The sequence below is a fragment of the Falco biarmicus genome, chromosome 3 (genome assembly GCF_023638135.1).
Source record: "Falco biarmicus isolate bFalBia1 chromosome 3, bFalBia1.pri, whole genome shotgun sequence".
NCBI lineage: Eukaryota > Metazoa > Chordata > Aves > Falconiformes > Falconidae > Falco > Falco biarmicus.
The window spans coordinates 42,875,352-42,892,182 of NC_079290.1; the positions used below are offsets into that span (position 1 = coordinate 42,875,352).

Below are 16,831 nucleotides of genomic sequence, written 5' to 3' on the forward strand. Positions count from 1 at the left end.
TTCCTCCACTGTTGATTGCGTTGACAAATTGTGCTTAGAAGAGGTCCAGCAGATAGCATGGGTGAAAATATGCAGGTAGAAACATCATATATATCAGAGTCCTACCTGGAAAGCAACACTTTGTGTTTCTAAATGGGGGTTCTAGTGAATGTTTGGGAGGCTTTTTCAGTTGTAAATCTGAATCATTAAAAATGTTAAGTAAAATTTGAGAGTTACTCAGATACTTAAGAGACTTGTTTCTCCTGAGCCTTTTATTTATCACAGTTTAACTGCATGTGAATGCTGAAGAGATGTTCTGTAGCAGAAGTCTTTTGGAAATGGATGGAGGCAAGTCTTAGAGAAGTCTAGATTGAATGGGACCTATGGAGATCATCTGTTGAAAGCAGGACCTTAGATTAGGTTGAGAGCCCTGTCAAGCAGTAGTGTAATTCCAGTGGAGCAGACTCTGCTATGGATGGCTTGTTCACTGTTCAGGTACTACCGAAGGTACTAAGTAGGCAGCGGCATATCAGGTATTGCAGAAATTTCACTCTTACAGGGATGGATATGGTGGAAGAATCCAGCAATTATATTGCAGAGGGGTGAGATAATTTCTTACTATCAGGTCTTTGGGTTCTTAAGTTGGGCTGCTTATGTTTGCCTGCTTTGAACTTAAAGGTCAGACTTACAGATGATCTGCAGAGAGAAGCTCTTTGTCTCCTTTCAGATGAGTTAGCAGTCACAGGATTTTGTTCTGGATATGTTTAGTTTCAGATAATGCTTTTTCAGATGGATGGAAATTACTTGATTGAAAATGCTTTCCCTATTTCAACTGTAATTTAGGTCTGCAAAATTTGTTTCTGCTTCTGTCATCTTTGCGTTTTGGGATAAGCTCACACTTTTACAAGCAGAATGTGAGGGATGCGCTTGAGTTTCTGATGTTAAAAATGAGAGAAACTAACCTACTCTGTTAAGGGGGTGGGGGGGTGGGGAGGACAACTTGGCTTGAAAAGGCACAATGTGCATTACCACAGGCTTGCCTTCTTTGTGAGGAATGATGCTATGCTTCTTTCATGTCTGATAGTTTTCACCAGAAATATCATACCTAATCAGTTCTTTTATTTGCCTGTCTTCAGGAGTTTCTATTTTAACTTTTCCAAAATAAAAAAAGAGTAATCTATGTTGTGTTTGAGTAAATAGGAGCACTTTTAATGAAAATTTATCAGGCTATCTGAAACAGTGGTGGAAGCTGGAAACATTAGTATTCTGACTGCAGTTTCAGTCATGACCTGTCTTCTGATTCAAACTATTAGTTAAAGGCTTGTGGTGTTTCCTATGTTCTGCTGAGTTAAAACTTCCTCTTCAAGTTATAGATTAGATCTAGGGAGTGAAAATCACATTATATATGCAGATGGGGGGTGTATGTGTGCACACTTCTTATATAAAAAAACAATTTTTTTGAGTGTGTCTTAAATTTCTACTTTATACTATAAATCTAAAATAGCTATTTTACATTCAGTGTTCAAAGGCAAAAATATAAAGACCTAGATTCCAGTTAATTTCTTAAAGGTTTCAGCAGAACTGAGGCTACTTTTGACTTCTTTGCATTTCAGAGGGCAACATATTAAGCTGCTGTGGCAAATAAGAGTTGTTGATGATTCATCACCTCTAGAACTAGGCAAACATGTTTCACAATCTTGAGCAACAGAGTTACTGGGTTTGTTGTGGCTTTGAGGAAGTGTAAACCCACCATGCTCAGAGAGTGTAGTCCTGCTCTTACATGCAGTACAGGCTACGATTATGCTGGTGGAAGCAAATTTTCACTCAAATGAACTAGCGAACATTTGAGCAAATTGATAGAGAGGAGGACCGGATGTATTGAGAAGAGAATACAACCTATTGAGAGTCCCTATCTGTCCTAATTTTTCACTCTGTTTTCTCTTTGAATATGCTGAGAAATTAATGTATCCCATCAGTTGAATTAGGTAAACGAGGTGGGGTGGGGAAGTCGGTTATTTTGCATGAACTGTTGTAGAGAAATCATTAAGTTTTGTCATCCTTCAAGGCTTACCTTCCCCCCCCCCGCCAAATTTGAAACTTAGTTCAATAAGTAGTTTCCGGACTCTTTCTAGTGGAGTTACAGGTACTTCCAAGAACTTCACATACATAGAGTGCTTTGCAGTGTTGGGTTGCAGTGGTGGAGGGGATGTAAATATAGTCTTACTTCTATAAAGGATTATGCTTGATTATAATTCCTATTTTATGGAATTTTTAATGAATAATTATTTTATTTTACCTTGTTACGTGTTCCTTAGATGGCAGTTATGATTCTTGGCAAGAATATTTAAAAAAATAATTACCAAGGCAGAAGCTACTTTTTTTTGTCTTCAAAGACTTACAGTGCTTTTCTTAGCCCAGCATGTTGGGTTTTTTCATGAGAGACAGTGGGAACCTTTTTGTATACTGATCTGTATGCTGTATACAATTGCACTCAGTTGGTAAAACTGCTTTTTCTGTGAATTACAGTTGTTCTGACCTGAGTAATTGTTGTATATCCTTTGATCAGACTCTTCTAAGGGAATTGTCTTAATTTGGTTGTTTTGTCCTCTCATATTCTTCAGTAAAGAAATAAATGACCTCCCTCAACATGTTTTCATGTTTCCATGTTGAATTTAGTTTTCTGTTCTTTACGTCATTCCAGTCTGTTATAATTATAAAACACCCCATATTTCCCCAGCAGCAGTAGTAATAGTGGCTAAAGGATTTGTTTTCTTCCCCATCCTACCCTTAGCCGCATGGTGAAACCAGCTGAAGGAACTGATGCAAAAAAAATTAAGTTAAAAACTTCAACATTTAGTTTCTTAATCCAGTGTTACTTTGTTACTTTATAACTGTTAAAGTCCCTCTGCAAAGTTGTAGTAGGTGTGTGCAGACAGTTGTACTGACCTAATGTAGATAGGTGATGCAGTCAGGTAGCAAAAAGGTTTGTGCCGTCTAACATATCTAACAACGTTCTGAGTTCTTGCTAAGTAGTCTTTGTTCTGAGTAGTAGACGACTCAACTGTCTGCAGAGGATATATATGCTGCCTACTTTCTTTAAGCAGCAAAACAAAGTAGTAATAAAAATATTTGAGTAAAGTTTATGCTGTTTTCACAATGTTTTGCTACCTGCCTCTTTGTTTGGATAGCTGCCAGTGTGTTTATATGCTGGGATTGTGGCCTTTAGAATCAGGATTTTACACAACTCACAAGAATTTTAACATAGGACATGAGAAAGAAGGGTCAGAAAACACTGTAGACATTGTGAATATGAAGAGGAATATGCAGCTGCAGGCTCCCCCCCCCCCATCTGATAAAGAAACATTATTTTATTGTCCTTGCAAAGTACTAAGGCTGATGAAACATAATGAGTAAACTTAATATGGTTTTGCAGTATGTTTATTCCACTGCATCTGTGGGCATCCTCTGCAATGGGCAATTCAGTTCCAGCTCTTCCTTGCTGAAACTTGTGACACACATGAGGTGTGGCAGCTTGTGATCATGCAGCTTTAGAGTGAGTTGAAATAGCTCACTGACCCAAAGAAAACTAAAATTATCAAATTATTTAAACTTTGTTCCTTGGCAGTGTTTGTGTAAGGAGTGTGCAGATAAGCACAAGCAGACACATGGAATAGGAGGAGCCAACTTTTTTGATGGTCACCCTCAAATGGATTGGATTTAAGCATATTGGAAAACTGTAGCACTAGGCAGGGTCCTTTCTATAATCTGGCTAGGTGGCTATGTATTTATTAAGCAACCAAATTGCTTGTATGTTAATGTGCCTTTTCAGCAACTTGTCCCACGAGTTCTGAGTGTGAAGATGATATATGGGGTAGTGGGAGGAGGTATCAAAAGGCTGGAACAAGGTATTTGAAAGGTGTGCCCTACTTGATTAAAATAAAGGCACGTGCCTATCCTCTTCTTATAACCTGTTTAAAGATGTAAATAAAAAGTCTGTTTCCTTTCTTTGATTCTGTTCTAAGTATGAAGAAATTTCTTGAAGGGACGAAGACACAAGTTTGGATACCTCTGGGAGTTTGCTGTAGATTCAATAAAGGATGGAGACCCATGCAATATTGAGGGGAAACAGGGATTTACTGCTGCAAAAAATTAGCTTTTCAGCCATATGTTATAATATAAATGCTACCAATAATGACTACGGTTCAGTTATCTTTGGCAATGCATGACCTTTATGTGTGTCACCTCTCCTCTTCCCAAGTAGTCAGTGAAGCAACTTGTCAGTAGTCTCTACTTGATTTAGCAAGTAGAAAGATTATTACAGAAAATCTAGTCATAAAACCCTATTGGATTGAATGATTCTGAATTAATTTTAAGCAGAATGAGGCCACTAGAGTAGTTTCTTTTTTTGAGTATATTTGCCAGTGATTGTCTGTTTGAAAATATCATACCTAATGAGCTGAATTTGGGTAGTCAGGTTGGCTGAGCGGAGTCAGGTTGTGCATTCAAGTTTCTGGATTTACACCAGAGCTGCATATTCCTGAATGATATTATATCATGAGCATGGGCGGGGAGAAGCTGTAGCTGTGTGACTAACTGTCTAAAAAGAGAATTAGAGTAAGTAAGAAGGCTGTTTCACAGTTAAAAAGCTCAATAAGGGCCATCAGACATACTGTCTTTTGTATTACAGATACAAAAGCAGGGAAATACTTCAATAGGTTTTGCTGCAAGCCTTCAACATACCAGAAATTTTGGCATGGGAATTAACAACTTAAAATGTTCATTTGTTGTATTAGCACTCACTTCAGAGGATTAGTGTCATCTAAAGTTGAAGCACCCTCACCCGTACAAAGTTTGTGTTGATGGCTTTTGGGTTTTTACTTTGTGTGTGTGTGTGTACACATAAATATTTCTCTGCATGCTTCAAAGGTTTACTGTGTGTTTTTTTAACCTAATGAGATATGACTTAATATTTCAGTTGAGAGGGTTTCAGCATTTTATAAAGCACAACGGGAATCTACACGGAATTTCATCAAGAGTTGTCAGACTGAAAATGTAACTGGCCATTGTTTGGAATGCTGTATCTTACATAGCGTGATTAATCTGTGCTTCCTTAGTTACCCTTTCAGTACCTGTAAACATGAAGTTGCAGCAGTATAATACATTAGGGTAGGAAGCAAGTGGAAGTGTTCAAATATAGTTTTAAGGTTGTTATGTTTGTCTGTACAAGAATTATTTACTATTACATAAATGCTGTGTGAAGACCACAGCAGTGACTTTCTTAAATCTGCATGGAGCTTTGCTCTTTTCTATCCATGTGCCATAGCTGTGTGAGCTGTAATCTTGCAGATGAAGGAAACTAAGGAGAATGAAAGGTTAGTTGACCCCAGCAAATAACAGCAGTCATAAGAACAGATATGTAAATAAACTATAACTGAGGGTATATGCTGAAGTCTGGGCTCAGGAATTTTGAGGGGAAGGAAACATTCACGGTATTCTACAATGGGGAACATGTACAGAGGTGAAATTCACACTTTGATGTTACATCTGCTAGCATCTGTATTTCTTTCAATCCTGTTTATCCTTAGGTTAGCTTACTGGATTAAAACAAAGAACAAAAACTTCACCCCTAAAGGCCCAGTGCTGCTATCAGCCTCTTCTTGGACTCCCACAAATAGGATTTTTTTATCCATCTTACAGTCACTCTGCAGGAGGATTTGAGGGAAGGGTGGCGAGATCTCTGTGCATCCTAGAAGGTATGATGGAGAAGGCTGTTCATAGGATTTACAGGAAGATATAGTGCTATGATATGCATCTTGTGAATTCCATTTAAGGAGCAATTTCAGCTTTCATAGTGAGTGGTTTCTTCTGCAGGCTACCTAAAATACTGATCGTTTCAGTACTATCTTCCTACAATCATAGAATCAACGGATTTGTATACACTATTACAGGTTTTAGGCAAGTCAACCTGATTTGATTATCTAGAGGAATTATAGTATTGTACTAAACTGTTTAATTTTTCTATTGTGGTTTGAGATCCCAGTGAGTCTTCTTACAAAGCTTTCATTTTTTGTCTGTTTGCTATTTACATACATTGATACAGATTAACATTGAAGATAGATGTATTAAAGTTTACTGGAATTAATTATGTTGCTACAGTTAATAAAGAAATGGGAAAAGGAAATACCATAATCTGAGTGTGCTAGTTACTCTTCTCCGTACATCTTCAGCCCAAGAAAACGTATCGAAACGGGAGTAGTTCAGAGTTTAGAAGTAGTGAGGCAGAGGCTCTGTGAGACCAAGAGCAGTCAGCTGGAAGCATGGAGAAAATTTCTGTGCAGCGTGTCTGCTTGACACTGTCTCTTAGCAGATCCTCAGCTTTTCAGAAGACCTGTAAGGGGTTTAGATGTTAGGAATGTTTAGTTAAGAGCAAGTGCCAAATTTGCAGCGTGTATTTTTACATAAACTTGCTGGTTTTAAGTAGATGTACTGACTTGGCAGAAATTGCTTGCAGAGATGGTCTTTGGATCGTCATTGTCTGAATGCAATGGACCTTGAGTTGAAAATGGCGATGTGTTTCTCCAGTTCGATTGTTTGAACTCCTTGGACCTAATTATTTTAGTTTTTTCATGAAGTCTGTTACTGGCTTTCAGATGTTAATACTTCCATGCTTTAGCTCGATAGGCAAGACTTTTTAACACTGCTTGAAGCTGATGGATAGCAGCTATCAAGAAAAGAATCAAGTTTTGGATATTTATTTAGAAATATATTCTAATAACCCCTTTTGATGGAAAACGTACTTAACATGATCTGCTTGGAATTTTATCTCTTTGAGGGAGAGATTGATTTGGGGACGTTTGTTATTCCCATTGTGTTTATATGGCTTTACTACTGTGAATTCAGACTTGGTAAATTTTTTAATTAAACTGTCACCATGTTTGTAATAATAATATTACATAGTTGGTAATATAGTTTTAAGTTCTTTTCAAATAAATATTGAATTTCTGGATTTTTATTACTTACAGTACAGCTAACTTTATCTTACCATTTTAAATTGACAAGCACCTTTAGACTGCTCTGTCTTTCAGGGTTTCCATATACCTTGACAAGGAGAAGGACAGTTTGAGTATTGTTAATGATGAAAAATCTGGGGGTTTTTTAATCCCTTGGTTGCCACAATATTTTGTATCATACTGGAGACAGTCACTAGAATACTTAGAGGGCGGGAAGAAAGCCAAGTCAATTCAAGCAAAGCCTTTAATGTTCTAACAGGATTTTACTTTTGTAAAAAAATATAGATACTGGTATAATTTGAGTTCCTCTTCACTGCATGTTCCTTGGATCTCATCCACCTGCTTTGACTTAAAAGAATTGAATTCAGATTGCTTCCTTGTCATAGAAGTCTTCTATGGTATAAGTAATGTGAGCTCCATATTTGTTTTCCTTGGAGTATTGCAGCCTGTGCTGCTTTGACTGGTTCTACTTTCTGATTACCCAGGATGGTTACAGTTCTTTAAAATGCTACTGCTTGCTATTTTGAATTCATTATATATTTAATAACCCCCCCCCCTTTTTTTTTAAGTTGCAATATAGTAATGATTTTTTAGTCATCTGCCTACATTTTTGGTATTCAGAAGAGTTGGACAATCCAATTTTCTTTTTCAGTACTAAGTAGAAGAGTAGCTGCTTCTGCCTCTCCCTCAGTGAGCAGGGGAATAGGCATATATATTTTGGATGCAGTTTTTGTGAGATTTTTTTTTCCAGTGAAAATGCAGAGTGTTTTCCAGTAGATCTACTTTCAGTTAGATAAATAAACTTTAATTCTGATATTTACACTGAGTATTAATCTTTAGATGTGCAGATCCTTGTACAAATGAGACTTACGCGTGAGCTGCTCTGGCAGGCAACATCAGTTGTTCAGAATAGAGTCTTATGGGAATGTAATGTACTCTTGTTTTTTAATACAATCCTGGTGCAAGGATGGAAACATAATGAGAGATATGTATTAAATGCTTTTAAGTGCGTGGGTTTTTCCTGGTATCATACGTGTAATGAACTTGTATTTTTCCATTTTATGGTAAATAGTTTGTCCTTTTCCCAGCAGCAAGTTCCATGAGAGTTCTTTTCCCTGTAATCTAACGTATAACTTGATGTTGAGTTGATACCAAAGAACTTCACTATGTGTACCATTCCAGAAGGTAACCATTTAGTTATCCCTTACTTGATGAGAATGTTGTCCTTGACTTGTGCCAAAGTATAACTGTAGAACATTTATACTTCACGTGATACTACAGCATATTTAGCTAGCAAGCACAAGGAAATATTACCTAAAGATAATCTGAAGGAGAGGATCTGTTTCAGATGTAGGGGGATGCTGGCATAGGAACCAAGGGAATAATTCAAATGGGAATTAGAGATACCCTTCAGTGTAGTTAAGGTTTAAATCATCCTTTGAATTGGATTAGTGGGGTAAACAGTTAATTAGCTCTAAGTTGGAGTTTGATCAGTATTACAGACTGGTCATTGTCCACAGCACCTGCTTGACCTACTTGTCCACTTTTGACTTTCTGAGTAGGTGTTACCCACTGGTCATTACAGACAGCTTTGCTAATTTTACAGTTGCAAATGGGATTAGCTGGTTATAAGATGTTAAAGAGAGAAGAAGAAAACTGGAAACTAGTTTGGTTTTTTTGTACTAGAAACTGAGCAGTCTGAAGAGCGTGAGGAAAAATTTTTCAATGACATGCTGAAATAGTGAATTAGAGAGGTGAGAATGGAGTTATGGATACCTGTTGTGGTGGTTTACCTCTGGCTGGCAGCTGAGCCTCATGCAGCCATATGATATGACATGGGATATGCCTTTGATAGCTGTCCCAGCTGTGTCCCCTCACAGGTTGTTTTATACCCCCAGCCTGTTCACTGCATGGCATTGTGAGAAGCAGAAAAGGCCTTGATGCTGCGTGAGCACTGTTCAGCAACAGCTGAAACATCCCTGTGTTATCACTGCTGTTTTGAGCACAAATCTAAAACAGAGCACCATACAAGTTACCGTGAAGAAAATTAACTCTATCCCAGCCAAAACCAGTACACCTGTATAACAAAGGTCTTGGACCTTTTCAGAGACTTCTTTGAAATGATGATGATCTATACAAGTGTAGATGAAATAGAAATTTATATTGAAACTAATGTACATGACTCATTTTACCTGCTTTGTGAAACAGTTGATGCATACAATTGTAAAACTGCAAAATAACGCATCTCTGATTAGCTCTATCTTCTGTGTGCAAAAGCCACATACGTTTCCATTAATTCTGTGACAGAGCTCTATAAAGAGGTCATGTTCTGGAGCTGTGTGTGAATGTGAGAGTTCAGGAGGGATTTATTTTGTTGCACTTTATTTAAGAGTACTAAATGTATGCCAATTAGTTCAATTTTTAGGAAACATCATCCTTTCAGGGCCATAGAATAATCTGAACTATTTTTTGTAGTAATTCTGTGTTTACATCACAGATAATACAGTGGAAGACGCTGGAAGTTGTAGTCCTTTTCTACAGTCTTCTTCCCCTGTTCCAGCATCTTGCATTCACTCTTATTCTTCCTTTGCAAAATGACTGGTGATGGTGGGGTAATAACCTTTTCCAGCTCTTGGATCTTCTCCTTTTGGTTTTGGTTGTGTGTTTTGGAGAGAGGAAGAGTAAAACAAGGAAGCATCCTATGTTTTCAGGCTTCATCTCCCTTTTCTAGCTATTTGCAGGGATTACTTTTTCTCATTTAAAAGAATGTATCAGTCAGTGTTCTGGTTCATTTGTCTTTTAACAGATTATTTATCTAGCATGAGACTTGTTAGTTACCTTTATTATAATCTATTTTTGTGCTGATAAAGGTGCTTGAATTTTTTTATGATTACTGTGATATGTGGTTGTTACGTGACCGTGAAATTATACTGTGATTAACTTGTGTTTTGGTGTGGAGAGCAGAGGGAGCAATCAGATGGTGAAGGAAATTAGTTTTTCTCTGTTTCAAGGGTAAAAGTAAAGTTTAACTCTGCTGACTACCTCATTCATAGTAATCATATTGTATCATGTGCTTATTTGCCATTTAAAATGTTTTAGCCTTCCAAAATTATTTATGTTGGCTACTGTAAAAACCTTTTATTTAGCAAAGGTTATAAAATCCATACTTTCACATTAATGGACAGTGCAGTGCTGCTCAAAGTGGTAGTAACATTTAACTAGATTGACACTTGCACAAGCTTTTTCCTTGTAGCATACTTCTTCAATTACAAAGATTTCTATTTTCTGATAGGAGTTGTGACCTATTCTGAGGACAATCTCTTGTAGTATTTTAAGAAAAAATAGTGATGATTTGTTAGCATATCAGCAGCACAATGAGGGCTCTGGGCAGCTCTGGATTTTTTTTATTTTGGTAATCTTTGCAAGTACTGTTATAGCTTACAAAGCAGAGAATAAATGTGGAGTAATCTGATGTAGCATCAAGATGACAGCTAGCTGGGTTTGATACATTCTTTTAGTTCAGGAATAAAAAATGAGTTTGTGCAGAGCGGAACCAGTTTCAGATATTTCTTCTCCTGAATGTTATGTCTGTCTGTTTGCCAGGGACTCTTTGTTCATGCAGTGCTTTCAGCTCAATAAATGTGCATAAGCATAGAGTTTAGCCACTGTTTTGGAACCTGTAAAGTGGACTAGGGTGTCTGAGCACCCACCTACTGTCACACCTACTTTAAGTAGTGCTGGAAGAATATTTGCACTTAGGATGTGTGCTGTCCTTTACTGGAAAAATACTCTTCATGGGGAAATGGAGGGGGTGCGAAACTGAGATCTGCCTTATTTTTACTTCCGTAAGCAATTTTCACACTAATTCAGTACTCACAACTGTTTCTATTCTGAACAAGGAAGAAGCTCCACTCTAATTTGCACCTTCCTTAGGGGCAAGAGGCCTTGGTGTGTGTGGGGGTGTGTGCACGTGCATGTTAGTAGCATGGTGCAGACCAAGAAGGGCAACCAGATTTGGATGCAAAGTGGAGCTTTGCATTCTTTTGTTTTATCTATAGCAACAGTCTGAAATCATTCTTTTTCTAGATCTGTTTGTTGGGTTTTGCCCTCCCCCCCTTAGCCAAAGTATAAAATAATTTGGAAATGCACAAATCTGTGTTGTCAGTAGAGTAGTTGACTCTTGTACCTAAGTGATCTTAAGTAAAACTGTTAAATAAACTATTGTGTTTGTTTCAAGTTACTAAAATCTGATAAAATTGTAAACTGAAATTTTTGTTATAACAAGTTGACATTGCTTAATCTTTGATTGAAATAACATCTTTCTTTGTAGGAAATGCCATAAATGAGTTATAATCTTGATTTATAATTTAAATATAAAATAGTAGAAATGTTTGTTAGCATGACTTACATTCAAATTTTGTTACTAAATGGTTTCTGAGTTTGTGTGCTAATCATTTTAAACAAGAACCTAATGTATAAATACAGAGGATTTAAAGGAGATTTAGTCACTCAAACTAATGCAAATTCAGTAAGACATGATTTCTACTTTTGTGTGGGTGTCTACCCCCACCTTTTTAATGACACTAACACCTCGTGTAATTTTACAGGCGAAATTTGTTAGTATTTCATTGCCATTATTAACGGGATTACGATCCAAGCAGAGCATAATGATTCCCTTAATTTCTGTAGTCTACTGTGTTTCAGACTTTATTTCAAAATAGTTGGGTATTGGGCAAGAATCTGCTCTGGTTTGTCACTTTTGGTGGAAACTTTGAACTCTGAAGCCATTTGGCAGTTGTACCTGTTGGTTGTTAATGTTTGTTGGACAGACTTCAGAGCATCTCATGGAGGAGAGTTCCTGGGTGTGAATTCTAAGGTGGGAGGTGAAGTAATGAAAGGGGTGAAGATCCTGGAAGGGAGGAAGAGAGTTTCTTCTCCTTTCTGTCGGTCAGGAATTTGTCTTCACGGAAGTAAATGGATCAAGCATCATAACATGGTAGGAAAGCATACTTTCCTGAAACTTTGCTGACTATAAGACTTGTTGTTATTATTGTTACTTACTGAGGAATAATGAATATTTGGAATATGGAATTATTTCCATGTTTTGTCTAGTCCTGGGTAACAGATTTGAACCAATTCTGAACTGGCTATTTCTCAAATGAACCACTGACCTGCTAACCTCCGGGTTTTACTGGAGCTGAACAGGAGCATCAGTCGTATTGGAAATAAAACTTAGATTTTAGGTTGACGTGAACTCCTTATATGAACTTTTCCTGGTATTGAGCAAGTCTGTTAGTAAACATTTGATACTACTGATATCTAATAAAATACCAAATTCAGGAACCTATATTATGTAAGTGAATCAGTATGGCTGTGTGAAATGGTAAATGAGAGTGAAGAAACAGGCAAAGTGTGCTTTTGCTGCATGGGAGCTTAGAGTTAGAAATGCTAAATTCTCGTCAGAATAAATTCATTCCACTAGTTTAAAGCTTATACACAAAAATAAAAATAAAGTGCTGGTTTTAGTTGATTGTGATTTCTGCATGCTTGAGCAGGACTTGGCATTAGAACAGATTCCCTTGGATTTCTTAAAACATATATACATGTTCATACTTGATCTTGTACACTTTATTTCAAGAACGTATTCCTACAGCATTGGTAATCCTAGTCTTTCTGGAATTGCTATGATTTAAGTGTACAAAATAACTAGACAATGCAGAAAAAAGTACTCTTGAGATTGAAGTTGTTTTCTAAAATTAGTGTTAGTAATTTAAAATGTATTGTGAATAATTACTTAGTGCCTTGTCAACAGCATTAAACTATTAGTCCTGTTTTAATGTATTTTAAAACAGTATGAAATAGAGGTGCTACAGACTTCTTTTTCCTCCCCTCTAGTCATTACTGTGGTGTCTAACACTATTTAAAACCAAAGATGGTAATTAGTCATCAAGATTTCATATAAGAATCAGCAATGATGGTTTCTTTGTTCTTTTTCTGCATAATCCACATCTAACAAGAAGTATATCCTTTATGGATAGATTAATAGGTTTAATAATGTGATTTGTTTCTCATTATTTTTATATACATGGGCTGTGAAAAGAGCTTGCCAGTATCTTGGCAGAAATATTCTAGGGATGTGGTGTTTAGCTGGCATGACTGTATGCAAATTAAAGTATTACGTTTTGAGTATAGATTTGTAAAGTAATTTTGATACAGTTTGCAACCAATGCAGGTAAAGAGTAGAAGCTCTTATGAAACTGCTTATAAAGGTGTGTTTTCTGTTTTAAGCTAATCCTGTGTTCAAATGTTTGCCTGAATAATTTTGCTTTCCAGTTTTTTTCAGTTATTTAATTTTATATTTGTGGTTATGATATAATTTTCATAACTATGCCTTTGTTTCATTTTACAGAGGAAATAAAGGCTGAAACAGAAAAGCAAAGGTATGTGATAGTTCATCATATTGAATGATAGTACTTTTAACTTCTTAAAATATATACCATACTTACTCTGCGCTGGGAGTACAGGCTCTGTCTGAAAAGCATTTTCAATATATTTTGTAAGGTTGGTGGTATCTAGAAACATGCTAAAAGTGCTGCTTCTGTGACTGGCTGTTGTAGTGCAAGACACAGGGCCTGGGAGTAGAGGCAAGAAGATAGCGTAGAGGGAGCAGGCTGATCTGCCTGGCCAGGGAGAGTAGGAGGGTGGGGATCGAGGTTAGATAAGGTCTTTGGGTGCCACAGGAATGTGAAAGTATTGGTGGAGGGGACTGAGTTTAAAGGGTTCTTGAAGTGGCTTCAGACAAGGAGGAAGAGCCTGGAATGTAAATAAAAAAGACTTGACCTGTGAGTGAGCGAGGGGAGGAGGTTGCGGGGAGGAAGAAGGAATGGGTAGAGAAGACAAGTGTAATTGGGAGAGATAGTGTCTGGAAAGGACCTTGTTAAGGAATAGATGTAGATTTCTGGAGGCAGTTCCTCTACCAGTGAAGGTAGAAGCCAAAGTCGATATTCAGCACTCTTCCCTGATCAACAAGTAAATTTTTAAGTATTGTTAAACTGTGGAATCCATTATTAGAGTTTAATTACATTTCCACAGGATCTTCTTCCTCATTCAGTGTACGTTACTAACCATGCATGAGGGCTGTGTGGTGAAGACTGTTTATACCACTTGTTGAAATAATCCGATCAGTGGGTGAAACTGATAATGAAAGTGTTCTTGCAGCTTAAGCAGATGAGTGCTGCTTGGGGACCGGTGTTCTGCCCTATCACTGAAATTCTGGTTTAGGTAAATCATTTAAACTATAGTTGTCAAAATTGGCCCCTAATGATTTCTACTTTGTCTTCTGGTATTTGAGTTGAAATCAACAGGTTTGGGGTTGGAAAACATTAGGACTTCTAGCTGGAAAGAAAGCCAGTGGGAACTTTTTTTCAGAAAATGTGAAAGACAATTTAATATCGAATATGTTGAAAAATTTAGTTTTGCAGCCTATCAGATTTGGCACATAAAAATTAGTGGATGCATCTGACAGAGTCACTGTGCTTAATCTTCCACTAGCAAAATAAAGTCAATACCATCAGCTCACAGTGAAGTTGTAACAATAAATTTAGTATTTTTGTACTGTTCAGAAAACATTGCACCAAGCACCACCAGATGGTCTTGGACAGTAAGTAATAATATAGTTTTATAATAGGTTTTACTTAGAGTGGTGTAAATAAAGCAGAAGACACATTGTGAAGCATGGTAAGAGAAAAAATGCTTAACATTAAATATTCAGTGAGGAATATTTGTTCTGGGCACTAAGGAGAATATCTGATCCTGTAGTTAAATACCATGCTAAAACTGTTGAGAGTGCTGAATTACAGTGATGTGCACAAGTATGTATAGTTCAGCCATTACTGAACTTCGGATGCTTAAATTCTATCCTTTTAGTATCTGAAGTTATAATTTTGGGAGGGGTATAATGTATATGTCTTACCTGCCTATGTACATTTTCTAAAGGGATTTTGATTTCTTTTCTTCAGTGCTGTCTTTATTTTGACAGTAGCCTTTTGCTGCTATGAAGGCATTGCAGGACTTGAAAACTGAATGGATTTACTCTGCTCTTACTGTAGAGTCAAACTTTTAAGATACAATAGAAAATACCATTTTTCTAGGCCTTAGAATAGAGAAGCATCTTAGTTTATCAAATTCTTTTCAGCTTCTTATTTTTGTAACTGAAATTTGAATATCCTAGCAAGGGACTTCTAATGATAGTTCTTTAAATTTTTCCAGTTCCTGTTCAAGGAAACTGATTGATCTCACAGTTAACCTGGAATACATTGAAAAATAGATCATTTACACTTCCCAGAAATTTTGCATGGAAAACTGCTTCTTTTGTTTTGTTGTTTGTTTGGTTTTTAAACAGAACTAGTGTTTGGTAGTGGGGCAGAGGGGAATGGAATAGAAAAGGACAGGCTGATTTATGTAACTTTTATGCAGCAAATGCTGCCAAAATAAGTTTTAAAATACATTAATACATACCTTAGAATGTTTCTATGGATGATAATGTGAATGTCAGAATATTTCATAATTCTCATGCTTGGTAGATCTCTTGGTGGAATAAAGATTTGTTGGAGACAGTTTGTGATTTCACAGTCTGCTGGAAAAAAAACCTAATTGAAGTAATTTCTCTGCAAACATTGAGAAAAAAAGACATTTTGGGTTTCTCTTCTCCCCCCTCTCTGGTATTCCCTTCCCTTCTATCATGAGCAAGATGATGAGATTATTGAGTTATCTTTGCAGAGGCAAATGGAACATCATCTTCCGTATTTATTATTTTGGGCTTTTTTCTATAGTTTTCAATAAAGAGAAGCTTCAGGCTTCTGCAGTAGCTTGCTGTGGCATGGATTTTTCATTTTCAGAATCTCATCATGGTCTGCTCCTTGTTTCTGAAAAATTCTGGGTTTATTTCTGGAGTGCTCTTTTAACCTAATTTTAAATGGTTTCAATAAACGTAATCACTAGGTGAAGAACAGTCTTGTCATAGGACACGAGCAAGAGGTACCACCCTTTCATTCCTCAGAGAAAAGTTTTTATAGAAGTTTCAGAGAGATTTAAGAATGTAGAAGAATCATGTACTTCCTCTACAACTTAGCTGATTTGGGTTTTGGCCAAAAGAGCTCTATTTCCAGTAAAACAGTAGTGTCAATCATTAAAGTTGTGCATCCAACAGAAGAACGAACCTCTGCTCTTCTTCAGGAAAAAAATATGTAGGGATAAATCCTTAAATCTTAAAAAGAGAAATTATTTAGTAACAAGTAAAATCTGAACACTATTTATTTGCTATTAAGGCTTAGAATTTAGGTGACTTTTTAAAGCAGCCTAAACAAGGAGAGCTGTTTGAATATGGTACTGAACATCTTCTCAAGGACAATCCATCTTACTCCTTGAAAAGCTGAAATTAATAATTTTATTATATTTGTTAGTTTAAGGTGCTCTCCATGGTGCATGGGACTGTATTAATTCTTTGGATTTATAATAAACTCCTAGCAGTTCATTTTTTTATTTGAGCAATGTGATAAATAAATGTTTTCTAATGTGCATTTCTTGAAGTGTCTGATTTAATTTACAACAAATGCATAGCGCCTGGATTTGAAATTAGTTGTTTACATGTAAAGATCTGTTTGAATTACTGCAAGAATTTTGTAAATCCTTCATCACAGAATATGAAGTTATGCTTTGTTACTACCACCTCTCAAGTCTGTGTAAGACAGTTTAGTTTACCTTTTATGTAAAGATACATGTGTGCATGAAAAAGATCAGGAATGCTTTATATAAAGCTGATGAGCTATTCTTTGAAATGAAAA

At 36.5% G+C, this 16,831-nt stretch overlaps 1 protein-coding gene across 2 annotated transcripts in view; it reads left to right on the forward strand.

The window, feature by feature from the left end:
• ARFGEF1 (ADP ribosylation factor guanine nucleotide exchange factor 1) overlaps positions 1-16,831 on the forward strand; it is a 95,153-nt gene that overhangs the window by 16,712 nt on the left and 61,610 nt on the right. For both annotated transcript variants that reach the window (XM_056331267.1, XM_056331268.1), the window contains exon 2: positions 13,399-13,429. In XM_056331267.1, the coding sequence (XP_056187242.1) occupies positions 13,399-13,429 (31 nt within the window). The remainder of the gene's footprint in view (positions 1-13,398; positions 13,430-16,831) is intronic.